A 14,328-nucleotide genomic window follows, 5' to 3' on the forward strand; every position below is an offset into this window, starting at 1 on the left:
TTGTTTAGCCAACCGTCTGTTGATGGACATTTTGGCTGCTTCCATCTCTTGGTAATTGTAAATAATGCTGCTATAAACATTGGTGTGCAAATGTCCGTTTGTGTCCGTGTCCTTGCCCTCATGTCCTTTGAGTAGAGACAGCATATAGATGGGTCCTGTTTTTTAATCCATTCTGCCAGACTATGTCTTTTGATTGGAGAGTTTAATCCATTAACATTCAGTGTTATTACTGTATGGGTGCTACTTTCTTCTACTATTTTTGCCTTCTGGATTTTATATGTCATATCTAATTTTCCTTCTTTTTACCTTTACTCATAGTCTTCCTTTCTACACTCTTCTCCACACCTCTCTCTTCTGTTTTCTTATCTGTCTCTAGTGCTCCCTTTAGTATTTCTTGCAGAGCTGGTCTCTTGGTCACAAATGCTTTCAGTGATTTTTAGTCTGAAAATGTTTTAATTTCTCTTTTACTTTTGAAGGACAATTTTGCTGGATATAGAATTCTTGGTTGGCAGTTTTTCTCTTTTAATAATTTAAATATATCATCCCACTGTCTTCTTGCCTCCATGGTTTCTGCTGAGAGATCTATGCATAGTCTTATTGGGCTTCCCTTGTATGTGATGGATTGCTTTTCTCTTGCTGCTTTCAGATCCTCTCTTTCTCTTTGACCTCTGACATTCTGATTAGTAAATGTCTTGGAGTATGTCTATTTGCATCTATTCTCTTTGGGGTACGCTGCACTTCTTGGATCTGTAATTTTAAGTCTTTCATAAGAGTTGGGAAATTTTCGGTGATAATTTCTTCCATTAGTTTTTCTCCTCCTTTTCCCTTCTCTTCTCCTTCTGGCACACCCGCAACACGTATATTCGTGTGCTTCATATTGTCCTTCAATTCCCTGAGTCCCTGCTCATATTTTCCCATTTTTTTCCCCTACATTTTGTTTTTCTTGTCAGATTTCAGATGTTCCATCCTCTAGTTCACTAATCCTATGTTCTGTCTCTCGAAATCTACCATTGTAGGTTTCCATTGTTTTTTCCATCTCTTCTACCTTGCCTTTCATTCCCATAAGTTCTGTGATTTGTTTTTTCAGACTTTCAATTTCTTCTTTTTGTTCATTCCTTGCCTTCTTTATATCCTCCCTCAATTCATTGATTTGGTTTTTGATGAGATTTTCCATGTCTGTTCGTATATTCTGAATTAATTGTTTCAGCTCCTGTATGTCATTTGAATTGTTGGTTTGTTCCTTTGACTGGGCCATATCTTCAATTTTCCTAGTGTGATTTGTTATTTTTTGCTGGTGTCTAGGCATTTAATTACCTTAATTAGTTTATTCTGGAGATTGCTTTCACTTCTTTTACCTAGGGTTTTCTTGCTGGATGAATTTGTTGTCTGTCTGTTCTTTGACATTCAGTTCAGCTTTATCTGGACCTCTTGCTCAAGTTTTGCTTAACAGAGGATAATTTTTCAGTTCTTGTTTTCTTGTTTCTTGCCCTGCTTGTGTGGTACCTTTTCTCCCCCACCCTTAGGAGGGTCTACTTAGGTATTACAGACCCCAGCCGGATTTTCCCAGACCAAACTGGCCTCCTATCAGGAGGAAAGAGTCACCTGCATCGGTTTTCCCAGAGGGTGAGACCCAGAAGGTTGAAAGACTTTCCTGTGAAGTCTCTGGACTCTGTTTTTCTTATCCTTCCCAGTATATGGTGCTTGTCTGCCTGCAGGTCCCACCAGCATAAGATGATGCAGTACCTTTAACTTTGGTGGACTCTCCCTGCTGGGGGTGTGGTGGAGACAGAGGAGAGGTTGTAGGCTGGTTTTAATGGCTTCAAATTACCAAGCCCTGGTGTCTGAATTCCTTGAGGAAGGGATTCCACCTGAGTTGGACTTCACCCCTCCCCTGGGGAAGGCAGAGGCTCCAGACAAGCCTTCAAAGGAGCTTGTTTCCGCCTATGCCTGGGGCAGTTGCAGCTTGAGAAGTCCTGCCACTATATCCAAAGGCAGTCAAGCCTTTGTAGAAACACAGCCACAAAAACCTGTTTCCTTCCCCCCCCCCCCCCCCCCCCCCCCCCCCGCTTTTTCTGTCAGCTCTGCCCCCTTGGCACTGGGGCAAAAATGAGCAACCTCCGCTTTGACCAGGTTCACCTAAGCTGGGTGCCTATTTTTAGTAGTCAGAATTTGTTAATTAATTCCACAATTGGCATTTGATTGTGTTCAGTCCCTGCTGCTGGTAAAGTTCCTTTCCTTTCCCCTCTGGGAAACGGCCTGTGGGGGAGGGGTGCCAGCCTCCACGGCTTTGGAAACTTATGGTTCTGGGGGGCTCACAGCCGGTCCAACTGGTCCAGACTTGGGTATGCCGTGTGTCTGGTCACTGACGTGGCCCCACGAGCTGTTCTGTACTGTTTTTGGTTATTTAGTAGTTGCTCTGGAGGATGAACTAAAATGCACACATTGTTAAGCCGCCATCTTGACTCGGAACTGGTTTATCTTTTTGCATAAGGTACTTTTCTCCTGTCTATATCTTTTTATTTAGAATGTATCTGTTAGATAGCCTATAGTTGGATATTCATCCTTTCTGGCAATCTCTTTTTCTTGATTGGGGTGTTAATCATCCTTTTATATTTGAAGTAATTATTGGTATGGTTGGGTATTAGTGTACCTTCTTACTATTTGTCCCTTCTGGTTTTTGTTCCTCTCTTGGTGCTTTCCTTCCTTCTTTTGAGTTAATGAAATATTTTTAAAGTTCTAGTTTTTATTTCCTCTGTTGGTTTCTTAGCTAAACTGCTATAATCATATTAGTACTGTTGTTGTTATTACTATTTAGTGGTTGCTCTATGGCTAACAATATGCATGCTTACCAAAATCTATTTAGAATAAATATTCTACCTCTTTACACTTATACTTGATAACTACACACTTCCTACTCTTGCCTTCCCCTTTCTCCACACCTGACACTTCATTCTTCTACTTCAAAAAAAGTAATAACCTTGCAAAAATATAATGCCACTTACCCACCCCTTTTCCTTTGTGCAGTTATTATATTGGTATTTGCTATATTGGTTACATTGGTATTTTTGCTTCAAATAATCAGTTGTCTTTTAAGTAACGTGAGAATAAAGAAAGCACAGTCTCTTGTATTTATCCAGTTATTTACTGATTCTGATGCCTTTTATTCTTTCCTTTATCTTTCTTTTTCCACCTGGTGTTATTTCCCTTTGTCCAGAAGATTATCTTTTAACATTTTTTGTAATGCATGAGATGTCTGTCGGCAACAAATTCTTTTAGCCTTTATTTATCTGGAAATGTCTTTCATTCTGGTTTTGAAGGATATTTTTGTTAGATCTAGAATTCTAGGCTGTCAGTTTTGACATCTTTAAAGATGTCATCCCTTGTCTTGGAAGTTAACAGTTGTTCTTATTCTTGATTCTCTATGCCAGAGACATTTTTTTTCCTATGGATGTGTTAAGAGTTTTTCTTCATCTTTTATTTTAGTGAGTTTAATCATGATGTGTCTGAGTGTGCTTCATTTTGTATTTATACTGCTTGGGGTTTACTGAACTTCTTGAATCTCAAAGTCGGTGTTTTTCATCATATTTGGGAACTTTTTAGCCATTGTTTCTTGAAACATTTTTTTTTCTGCTAAAATGTCACTTCTTTTCTGGGGCTCCAGTTAAATCTATGTTCAACCTTTTAAATGTTGTCCCACAGGTTACTGAGGTTCTGTTAATTTTTATTCCATTTTTTCCCTCTATATCTTCTGATTTGATCCATTCTATTGCTATGTCTTCAAATTAACTAACTCTTCTTCTTTCTCTAATCTATACCAAGCCTATCCAGTGGAGTTTTCATTTTAAGAATTATCATTTATATGTCTGCGCATTAGGGCCTTTTTTTTTTCTTTTAAAAAGGGAATTTATTTTGTAGCAAGTTTACAGTTCTAAGACCATGAAAATGTCCAAATTAAGGCATGAACAAGAGGTTGCCTTCACTCAAGAAAGGCTAATGCCATCTGTACCACCTCTGTCATGTGGGAAGGCACATGGTTGGCATATGCCGGGGTGTTTGACTTCTGGACACCTCTGTCAGCTAAGAAGACACATGATGATGTCTGCTAGCTTTCTCTCTTGGCTTCTCCTTTCATAAGGATTCCCCAGGGGTGTTTCCTTCTGCCTCTTCATTAAGACCTTTAAAAAAAAAATCTTTGGATGTTTGTGTGATATTTCTTTCAAGATCTTTGCGAAGCACAGTGTCTGAGTTATCTGGCATTCAGTTTCTATTGACTACATTTGTCCTTTATTGTGGAGCACATTTTCCTGTTTCTTTATATCGTTAGTGATTTTAGATAATGGGCTTTGAGAGAAGGTAAAATTTCTAAAGATTCTGCATCCTGTTTTCTTTTTCTGAAAAATAACTGATTTTTGTTTAGCAGACAGGTCAATAACTGGAGAGTCACCTTGAACATGTACCTTGAAGGCTACTTCTCCAATGTCCTTTTCTTTCTCCTCTGACCTCTCCTATCTGGAGACCTCAAGTATTCAGGAAGCCAGTTTTCCACATAAATAGGCTGTTGCTTTGTTACTTCATCCTGATTAACCTTTGGTTTATGATATATATCTGGAGAAATCTGTATTATTATTTAATTATTAATTTTGACTGCCCTGGATAAGAACAGGCCAACTCCAGCTAGTAAACTTAATGTTTTCTCAAAATTGAGCTGATTGTAAACATTTTATAGAACTCTTATTGGTGGTGGCCATGTGTGCTCCTTCCCCTGATTGTTTTTTTAAAGGCAATGTATGAGATCAGAAAACTGCTAATGGCCACCTGGTAGCTGAACTTTTTCTTACATTTTTTTAAAATTAAAGCAGGTATAATTTACAGAAAAATCATGCAGAAAATACAGAGTTCTCAAAGTCTCCAACCCCAGACATACACAGGTTTCCTTATAAACATTTTGCATTCGTGTGGTAACTTTGTTAAAACTGATGAAAATTGACTTGATAGTTAGTGATGCTGTGTTTGCTAGCTCTTTGTCATTATGAACCAATGAAAGTATCTGAAATTGAGAGTGCTGCTGATTGTTCAACCAAGCAAGGATACTGTAAGACAAGGTTTATTTTGGACATTATCCATGATGCTCTGTAAATGGATGGAGCCAATGCATATAGTGACTGACAAGCAGAATGGCGAACTTTGATACATTTATGTGATGAATTATGATGTGGCTACAAAAAGGAAGGACTTTGAGAGGCGTACAACGAGCTGAATAGACCTTGGGGACAATGTATTGTGCAAAATAATTCAGGGGTAGGCCACGGTGGCTCAGCAGGCAGAGTTCTTACCTTCCATGCCAGAGACCCAGGCTCATTTCCCAGTACCTGCCCATGTAAAAAAAAAAGCCAGAAACCGAAAAAATATATGCTAAGGTCTCTCTCAGAAAATACTTATTTAAAAAATGGGAGCCTAGATTTTATGCCCTTATAGCAGCCACACTTAGTCTGCAGTTGTAAATATGCTTCTAGATTATGAGACACTGAGCTATGTGTGTATCAGCTGGTATTTCCCTGAACTTTGGGTAACTCTGTGACACCCAAGACCCAGAAATGGTGTGCCGCAGCTCTGAAAGTTACCATTGTTATATATAACAGTTAAAGTAACCGAGAAAAAGAGGTAAGACCTCAATTAGAGTTTAAAACGAAACCAGTCTGACTGGGTCTAAGGTAAATTAGAATACAGGGTAAAACATGATAGTATCTGGGAGTACCAGGATAGTTCAGTGGTAGAATTCTCACTGGTCATGCGGGAACCCAGGTTTGATTGCAGCCAGTGCACTTCCAAGACAAACAAACCAACAAAAACAAACAACAACAACAAAAATTCAACAAATGGTGCTGTAATAACAGGATACTTACATGGAAAAAAAATGAAATGTGACCCTGCCATATAGCATACAAAAAAAAAAGGATGGTCTCTATTCTCTAGACCTTCACTTACCAGATGAGACCAAAGCACAGAGGTTTATTATGTTTAGAACCTAAATTTTCATTAACACATAATCTTAATCAGCGTGTCTATATAGTTCATTTAAACAACCCTAACTCCTGGAGTCCAGAATGGAAACGAGGTCTTGTAATTCTGTGTACCTTAATGGGTAATACTAGGATACTTCTCAGACTATGATGGGCTGATAATTTAAAAGTATTGGTAGTGCTTTACTAATTTTTTAAAAATATGCCTATGATTAAGCTAACATACCCATTTTTGGTGGTTCTAAGTATATTGCTTGTTTTCTTAAATAAAAAATATGAAAACAAAAACAAGTATTGGTAGAGTCTCTTGAGGGTCTCGAGTGGGGAAAAAATACATATATATACTTGGAACCATTAAACTTTCCCATCTGGGAAACTCCAGGTACTCTTTCAACCATGGGGGACTTCCAAGAAAATAGGCCATGCCCTTGATTTTGAGCTTACCCTTAAGAAACTTATTTCTGTTGGGGAAAAGCTAAGACTACACTTCCAGGAAGCCTCTTTGATACTCAGATATGGCCTCTTCCTCTCTCTAAGCTGAACTGTGCAAGGAAAGTCCTTATCTCTACATAATGACTTTCTTGTCCCCCCTACGTGGGACATGATATTCAGGGGTGAAAATCTCCCTGACAACGTGGGGTGCAACTCCCAGGGATGAGTCTGGCCCTAGCACTGTGGAATCAACAACACCTTCTGGACAAAAAGGGAAAAAAAGGTGTAATAGGATGTCAGTGGCCAAGAGAGATCAAATGGAGTCAAGAGGCTATTCTGGAAGCTGCCATTATGCAAGCTTCAGTTAGGTAGTATTAATTGCCAGGGTTTGCTAAACCCCAGCCAACATCACTCCTGTTAACTCTTAAGAACACCTAGGGCTCAAATTGAGACTCTATAGAGGTTTCATGCACTGGGTTTACTTCCCTGGCGCCAGTAATTCCTGAAGGGTTCCTAGGTCAGATAATCTTGAAACTCAGGGGAATTAGCCTCTCCACGATTATCAATTAACTACATTCACCTATCCTTTAGTGTTGACACCTCTTCCCAACATGAAAAAGGTAGAACAGCTATTGCCTAAAGATCCCTTTAGATAGGGCGAAGGATCAAAGGGGGAGGAAATATAACAGAGGAAATAGAATTTAGCAAACAAGTATGACTACTGAATTACTATGTTAATATTCCTTCTAGCCTCCAGTGTTTTGGAGCAACTAGAAGGAAAAATCTGAGATGGAAAATGGTAGCCCATGACAAACTCTAGTGATCTGTTCTGTAACTATTTGTGGAAGTGTGCTTTGAAAATTATTGCTTTTTCTTTCTTTGCTTTGTATATATGTTACATTTTACAATAAAAGACATTTTAAAGACCTGATGAAATAATATTGTTATAATTATATTATTAAATGTAGTCTATAGTTTATATTAGGGTTATCTCTTTGTGCTTAACAGTTCTGTGGGGTTATTTAAATTTTTATTTGGTAACCTCTATACAAACTAAAATTTCCCATTTTATGCACTTTCAGTTATGCAATTCAGTGGTGTTAGTTACATTTACAATTTTGTGCTGCCATCACCACCATTTATAGCTAAAACTTTTCTTTCACCCCAGACACTCCATACCAATTAAGCATTAATTCTCCATTCCCCACCCCACCTGCATTCTAGTTTATGACTTTATGAATTTGCATATTCTGATTTTTTCAAATAAGTGAAATTATACAATATTTGTCCTTTGTGTCTTACTTACTTCACTCTTCAGGGTTCATCCATGTTGTAGCATGCATCAGAACTTCATTCCTTTTTATTTTTGTATGCTGTATGGTGGGGTCACGTTTCATTATTTATCCATGTGAGTATCCCATTATTGTGGCACCATTTGTTGAATTTTGTTTATTTGTTTTGTTTTGTTTGTTTGGCTTGTTGGCTTTTGTGGGAAGTGCATGGACTGGGAATTGAACTTGGGTCTCCAACATGGCAGGCGAGAATTCTACTACTGAACCCTTGCACCGCCCCCCATTCCTTTTTAAGGCTGAGTAATATCCCATTGTGTATGTAACATGTTTATTCATCCATTCATCAATTGAGGGTTAGTTTTGTGGCTCCCACATTTGGGCAATTGGGAATAATGCCACTGTGAACATCAGTGTGCAAATATCTATTCCAGTCCCTGCTTTCTGTTCTTTCGGGTATATACCTAGAAATGGAATTGCAGGGTCATGCGGTGATTCCGTACTCAACTTTCTCATAAACTACCGAACCGTTTTCCACAGAGGTGCACCATTTTATATTCCAATTAACACTATATGAGGGTTACAATTTCTCCACATCCTCTCCAATACTTATGTTCTGTTTTTTTAATAGTAGCCATTCTTGTAGGTATGAAGTAGTATTTCATTGGGATGTTTGCATTTCTCTGATGGCTAATGATGTTGAACATGTTTTCATGTGCTTATTGGCCATTTGTATATCTTCTCTGGAGAAATGTTTATTCAAGTCCTTTGCCGCTTTTTAAATTGTCTCCCCTTAATTCTGAGTGAGCCCTGCCATGGCTCTGCATGCTCAAGATCGATGTGGTGAGCAAGGCTGCGTGGAGATGAGGATGGAGTGGGAAATATTCAGGTACCTTCTCTGCTCTCCTTTGTCCTTTCACCTCCACACCTGGGGAGGCAGAATGTTAGAAAATCATTTTCACATATTTGTCATGTCTTCTCTCAGCCAAATGTTACCTAAATACAGAATAATACTTTTTTACTCCAGGACAATGTTTTTGAGACTCCTTTTTGTTATTCAAAAGGAGCCTTCTTTTATACTTCAACTCCTTCCACATAAAGCTGTTGTTAGAAGTAGACTAAGTAATCATGGTTTTTTTTTTTTTTTTTTTTGCTCTTTTTTAGTCGAGCAAAAGATGTAATAATACCAGCAAAGCCACCTGTCAGCTTTTTCTCCTCGAGGTCTCCAGTCCTCGACCTCTTCCAGGGGCAGCTGGACTACGCAGAGCATATTCGCCGGGATTCAGAGGTGGTCCTGCTCTTCTTCTACGCCCCGTGGTGTGGACAGTCCATCGCTGCCAGGGCAGAAATCGAGCAAGCAGCGAGTCGGCTTTCAGACCAGGTAATGCTGGCGTTCACCCTACGAATCAAATGGCTGTCAGTCCTCAGTGTGTAGGGCTGAACAGCACCATACAGACACCTGGTCCAGCTGGCTGGTTTTGCCCAAGCGTGGGCAAGGAACACCTTTTTAAATTGTGAAGCTTTCTATAAAGAAGCAGGAAATGTTTCTGATTTTGATGGTCGTAGTTGGTTAGGGGCACGGGTGGGAGCAGATTCCGTGTCTTGTGACACAGGCTGGTACTCATCCCCAGGGTGCCATGTTATTTTGTTGTCAGTGCTCGAGGGGGTGGGGATGGGCAGGAAAACTAAAAATCCTAGTTCTTGAAATCCATATGATATTTTCTAGTTAGATATTTTATATAGAAGACATTTATATATGCTGTGACAGCAGTGTGACCTTTTTAATACATGGACCAGAACTATATTCAACAAATATTTAATGAATATCACTCTTGTGCTAGATAAGAGGGCTATATAGGCAGTTGTATCTTCTCTTCTGGCAGTCATTTTCAACCCAATGGACCCTGACTGCTCTTTATAAAACAGTATTTTTATGATGCCTCCTTTATCATCCTAAAAAGGAATTCACAGATGATAAAAATTACCTATGTATAATTTCAAAATAATTTAATGACCTAATTGTAATATAAAGGTGTAAAAAGAGGAAGTAATTTATAGTTAAGTCGTAGGTATTTCAGTATGTAAATGCTTGGGCAAGCAGATCTTCGTACCTCTGTAGAATCCTGTGACTGGGACAGCTACAGATGGCAGACTGTGTGTTGTGTTGGTGACAGACACCACAGGGACATTCCACTCAGTGACTTGATTTTCCAAACTGGGAAACGGCTCTTGGTAAATTTTGAACCAAGCAAAGTACTTTCTGCCCTCAGTTTACACAGAAGTTGCCTCCTGAGAAATTCAGTGAACGTTAAAGCCGTGCTGTGGATTCACGTGTAAAGTGGAGTTAGGGTCTGGCCTTGGTGATTTTCCCCAACATCGGTGTTGGGTAGGACATTTAAAGTTATACCAGGATAATACAGATGGTTCTTCCCTGTACAAAGCAGTTTTGAGCATTGCAGAATCCCTCCCTGCCTACCACGTATCCTATAGCTTCCCCCTAATCATTCTAAGGACCAGTAGCATCCCACAAATTTCTGAGAGGCTCCTCTTGAGAACCTTAATCTGAGGTGATCTGTGTAGGCCACCAAAATTCCACAAATTCATTGGAACTCTTGGTTGGTGTGTCTTAGAAGAAATTTTTTAAGTAGTGGGTAGGCTTCCTGCCTGGCTCAGCCGATCCTTTTTAACCAGTATACTCTTGAAAATGGTACTAGGTAATGCTTAAATACAACTTTTCATTCCTTATGACATTGATTCTGGGCAGAAAGTATTTGTTTCCTACCTGTGGACCCAGGCAACTTATCTATTTCTTGTCTTTCCTTTACCCCCATTCCCTTAAAAATCGCTAACAGTAACCAAAATGGCAGGTACTTCTGGGAAGAAAAAAGCATTTTCATAGAGCATTGGAGGCAGCAGTATGTTAGGTAAAAGAAGTCACCGCTTTGACAGTCATTCCCCAAACTTCTGAATTTAAAGAGTAAAGTTCACTTCTCCCATGTGGGGAATAGGGAGAAAACTAGTTGTACTTTTAGGTGGTTCATTAGTTAAGTATAAATTAGGTGAGTGATTGCATTGAAATAATAATATTCCGGTATGCCAGGCTCTCTGCTAATCTTCACAACAACTCTGTGAGGCAGATGCAATTATTCCTGTTTTCCTGAAAGCCCTCAGATTTAGAGGGTCAAAGCAGTTTTTAAAGTAGAGATCACATAGTGATAAGTGACTGAGATTATATAGTGCCTTCCATTACAAATGAGTGTCGCTTCTTTTAGATCATTTTTAGCTCTTTACAAATTGAGAGCTCATTATTCTGTATTCTCAATAGGGAAAAAGAGTGGGTTTATTTTTGGAAATGAGCCAAAGTCTTTTGAGCCATATTTTGTAAAGTTAGCAAACATGATAGACTGCCCATTTTTTTGAGTAAAAAATGAGATGTGACCCCTAAGAAAGAATGTTGCTCTTTTTCTTTCTCATAAATAGACTCTAAAAGGAGCTCTAAAGAGTTTCCACTGAGTTTTGTGCAATGTTGAAATTGTTCTAGTAGGTTTAAGACATCTGAAAGTGACTTCATATGTAGTCTTCATATTTCTTCCAATATTTTATTACAGAAATTTTCAAATATAAGGCAAAGTTAAAAGAATTTTGCAGTGAACACTCATATACTCACCACCTAAATTCTGTTAACGTTTTATTATGCTTGTTGATCTCTATTTAACCATCCCTCTAATGAGATGTTCTCCACTAGATGTGATTTTGCTCCCCAGGGGACATTTATCAATATCTGGAGACATTTTTGATTGTCACTACTTAAGAGGGGTTTGCTCCTGACTCTAGAGGCCAGGGGTGCTGCTGAACATCCTGCAGTACACAGGCGAGTCCCCACAAAGATAATTATTCTCTGAAATGTCAGTAGTGCTGAAGCTGAGAAACCCTGCTCTAATCTATTTAATTTCACACATTTTGAAATAAATTGCAGGCATAGGGACACTTCCCCCTAATTGCTTTAGTATCCATCTAAAAATATGTATGTAGTCTATTTTTACTGTTTAATATTTCCCTTTTAGAGCACAGCTTTAATCCTCTGTTATCATTATAGGTTTTTAAAATAGTCATTTAAAGTGGTCCTTTGAAATTTGTGGTGTTTTGATTACAGGTAACATTTTTTCTTTCTCATACTCAGATTTTCAATTTGACTATCAAAGACATATCCCTCTACTAAATTTTAGTGTAACTATTGGTGCTAATTCACTTTAGAATTCAAAGGAAATAATTTTTCTTTTGGGCCAGACTCCAGAATATTCAGAGTATAGCTAGAAATTACAGATATGATTCTTATCTTTTTTATTTTAATGTTAAATGATCACCTTCTTTGACAGTTCAAAACAACTTTTTTTCACAGTTTCTGTTTCAGTGAGAGAGGAACAGTTCCATTTCTATAATTTCATCTTTTAAGTCTTGGTTATTTTTCAGTTGTTATTCATAGTCATTTGAAATCCTGTTTTGTCTCTGCAGGTGTTGTTTGTGGCGATTAACTGTTGGTGGAATCAGGGGAAATGCAGAAAACAGAAACACTTCTTTTATTTTCCTGTAATATATCTGTATCATCGCAGGTAAGAACTTTTAAGAATGTTTCTAATTCCAGCTGAATTCATCAATTTTAAAATGAGATTTTTTCTGTTTAAAAATATTAGATATTCACTGCAGAAAATTGAGAAAATAAGTTCAAAATAAAAAGGGAGAATCTTGATCATTTTGTCAGCCATATGTAAAGTCACATGGTGTTTTCAATTTTATCTTCTTGTTACTAGATAATATCACTCACTGCCTTTCAAAAAAATAAATAGAATCACACAGTATTACTGTTTCCCAAGCTGCTTTTTCTTAATATATCATGAACATCTTTTCTTGTCATAACATATTTCTGTGGTGTTGTTTTTAATAGTACCTGGTACGCCATTGTATCACTGTATATTTCAGATATTCTAAGAGCTTTTTACACTATTAAAATATGCATAACTCCTTATCCTTTTACAGGATAGTATAGCCAGGAGGGTACTTCTCCATCTTTTAGATTGGGAAGAAAATTAATTCAGGCCCATAATCCCATGGATTTCCACAATTCTGAAATCCAAAAAGCCCTGAAAAATCTAAAGGACTTTTATAAATTTCATCTCCAAATGCATTAGTCTGAATTGAACTAACAAGAGATCCATCTATAAACTTTATCCCACTTTAAGTACCTCCTTGTTAATTTTTCTTCACAAATACTAGCATTTGATTTTGGAATACTGCCAGGACCTTGCTGTCGGTGTTAAGTAATGACTGAAAATCTGACTTTGGAGACAGGAGATGGGCTCTCAGTGTATAGTTGTGCTTCCTCAGTACAGTTGACTTGAGGTTTATTAATAAAGGTAAAATGGTTAAAGGAGATTTAATGAGTGAGAACTTGCCTTTTTGTATACTTTATTTTTTCCTTCTAAGCTTCCTGGGGCTTAATTATTGAGGATTTATATCACACATCTGCAAACTTGATTGTTTGTGGATTATTACCTGTGCACATTCCATCACAATTCCATGTCTCTAACATAAAATATTTTGTGGCACATAGTATTATTTCCCGGGAGCCATTAAATATTATTAAGGCAAAAACATACTTTGCTATTCCATCTCCACCCCCGAATTTTCCTCTGGTATTAAATGTTTGTGGTTTTAATATTTGTAACAACAAGCTAGTTTTTACCTGGGAGCCATTAAGACCATTTTAGATATTTTTGCCTTTTTGGCCAGTAATTTGGAGGTTCTGTTGCTTTTGCTTTGAGGGTAAAGGTATAATTCTTTTAGAGTGTAAGAATACTTTCTCAGAGTTGCTACTTTTATTTTAAAGGTAAGTGTAAGGTGGTGTACTTAAAAGCTCCAAAACTCAGCGCTGTAGTGGATGATGAGCTTGCCCTCCTGGGGTCCCTACACTTCTGTTTGCATTTGGAACTGGGGACTGAAACCTGGGGAGCGGGGAGGTGTATGATCATTGAAGCTGTATGTAAACAAGTCAGCTGTCCATAAGTGAATTTAACCTGTGTGATGTGACATTAAAATCAGAAAAGTTCCTTGAATTGAGTACAAAATATCATTTTGCGATATCTGGGATACACTATTGTCCTATACTATTTTGTTTTCTTAGGTTTTGTAGAAAGACTGAAAGGATATGAAAGGAACGTTAGAAATATCCAGTCTAACCCTATTTTATAGATAAGCAGTTTGAGGCTGGTGCTTACGTTGAGATGGTCTATCCCTCATCTTTGCCTGTTGAAGTTTTACTTAAGTCAGTTCAAACATGTTAAATCTCATTTCAACATCTACTGTTCCCAGGCTACCTGAGACAGAAACAGTAGGAAGTGCTAAAGCACAGCTATTTACTTTCTTATGAATACATGAACGTGTTCCATCAACTAAACCCTTGTGAGCACTCAGTAATCATGAGGTTCTTTCCCTAAATAGTGCTAGTATATGTGAACCTTAAGTCTCATAATTGGGTAGACCACTGCTGCTTGTGCGTTGTTACTGTTGGTAATGTTTGTTTAATAGTTTAT

At 37.9% G+C, this 14,328-nt stretch overlaps 1 protein-coding gene across 4 annotated transcripts in view; it reads left to right on the forward strand.

Annotated features, from left to right (window-relative positions):
- The window catches only part of TXNDC11 (thioredoxin domain containing 11), a 116,037-nt gene that overhangs the window by 29,175 nt on the left and 72,534 nt on the right, over positions 1-14,328 (forward strand). For 2 of the 4 annotated variants that reach the window (XM_077141784.1, XM_077141786.1), the window contains exons 2-3: positions 8,906-9,122; positions 12,254-12,351. In XM_077141784.1, the coding sequence (XP_076997899.1) occupies positions 8,906-9,122; positions 12,254-12,351 (315 nt within the window). Of the gene's footprint in view, positions 1-7,774; positions 7,861-8,905; positions 9,123-12,253; positions 12,352-14,328 lie in introns of those variants that run through there. The other 2 variants (XM_077141785.1, XM_077141788.1) reach the window with 2 other exon arrangements.

Source organism: Tamandua tetradactyla, chromosome 23 (assembly GCF_023851605.1).
Source record: "Tamandua tetradactyla isolate mTamTet1 chromosome 23, mTamTet1.pri, whole genome shotgun sequence".
Classification (NCBI taxonomy): domain Eukaryota; kingdom Metazoa; phylum Chordata; class Mammalia; order Pilosa; family Myrmecophagidae; genus Tamandua; species Tamandua tetradactyla.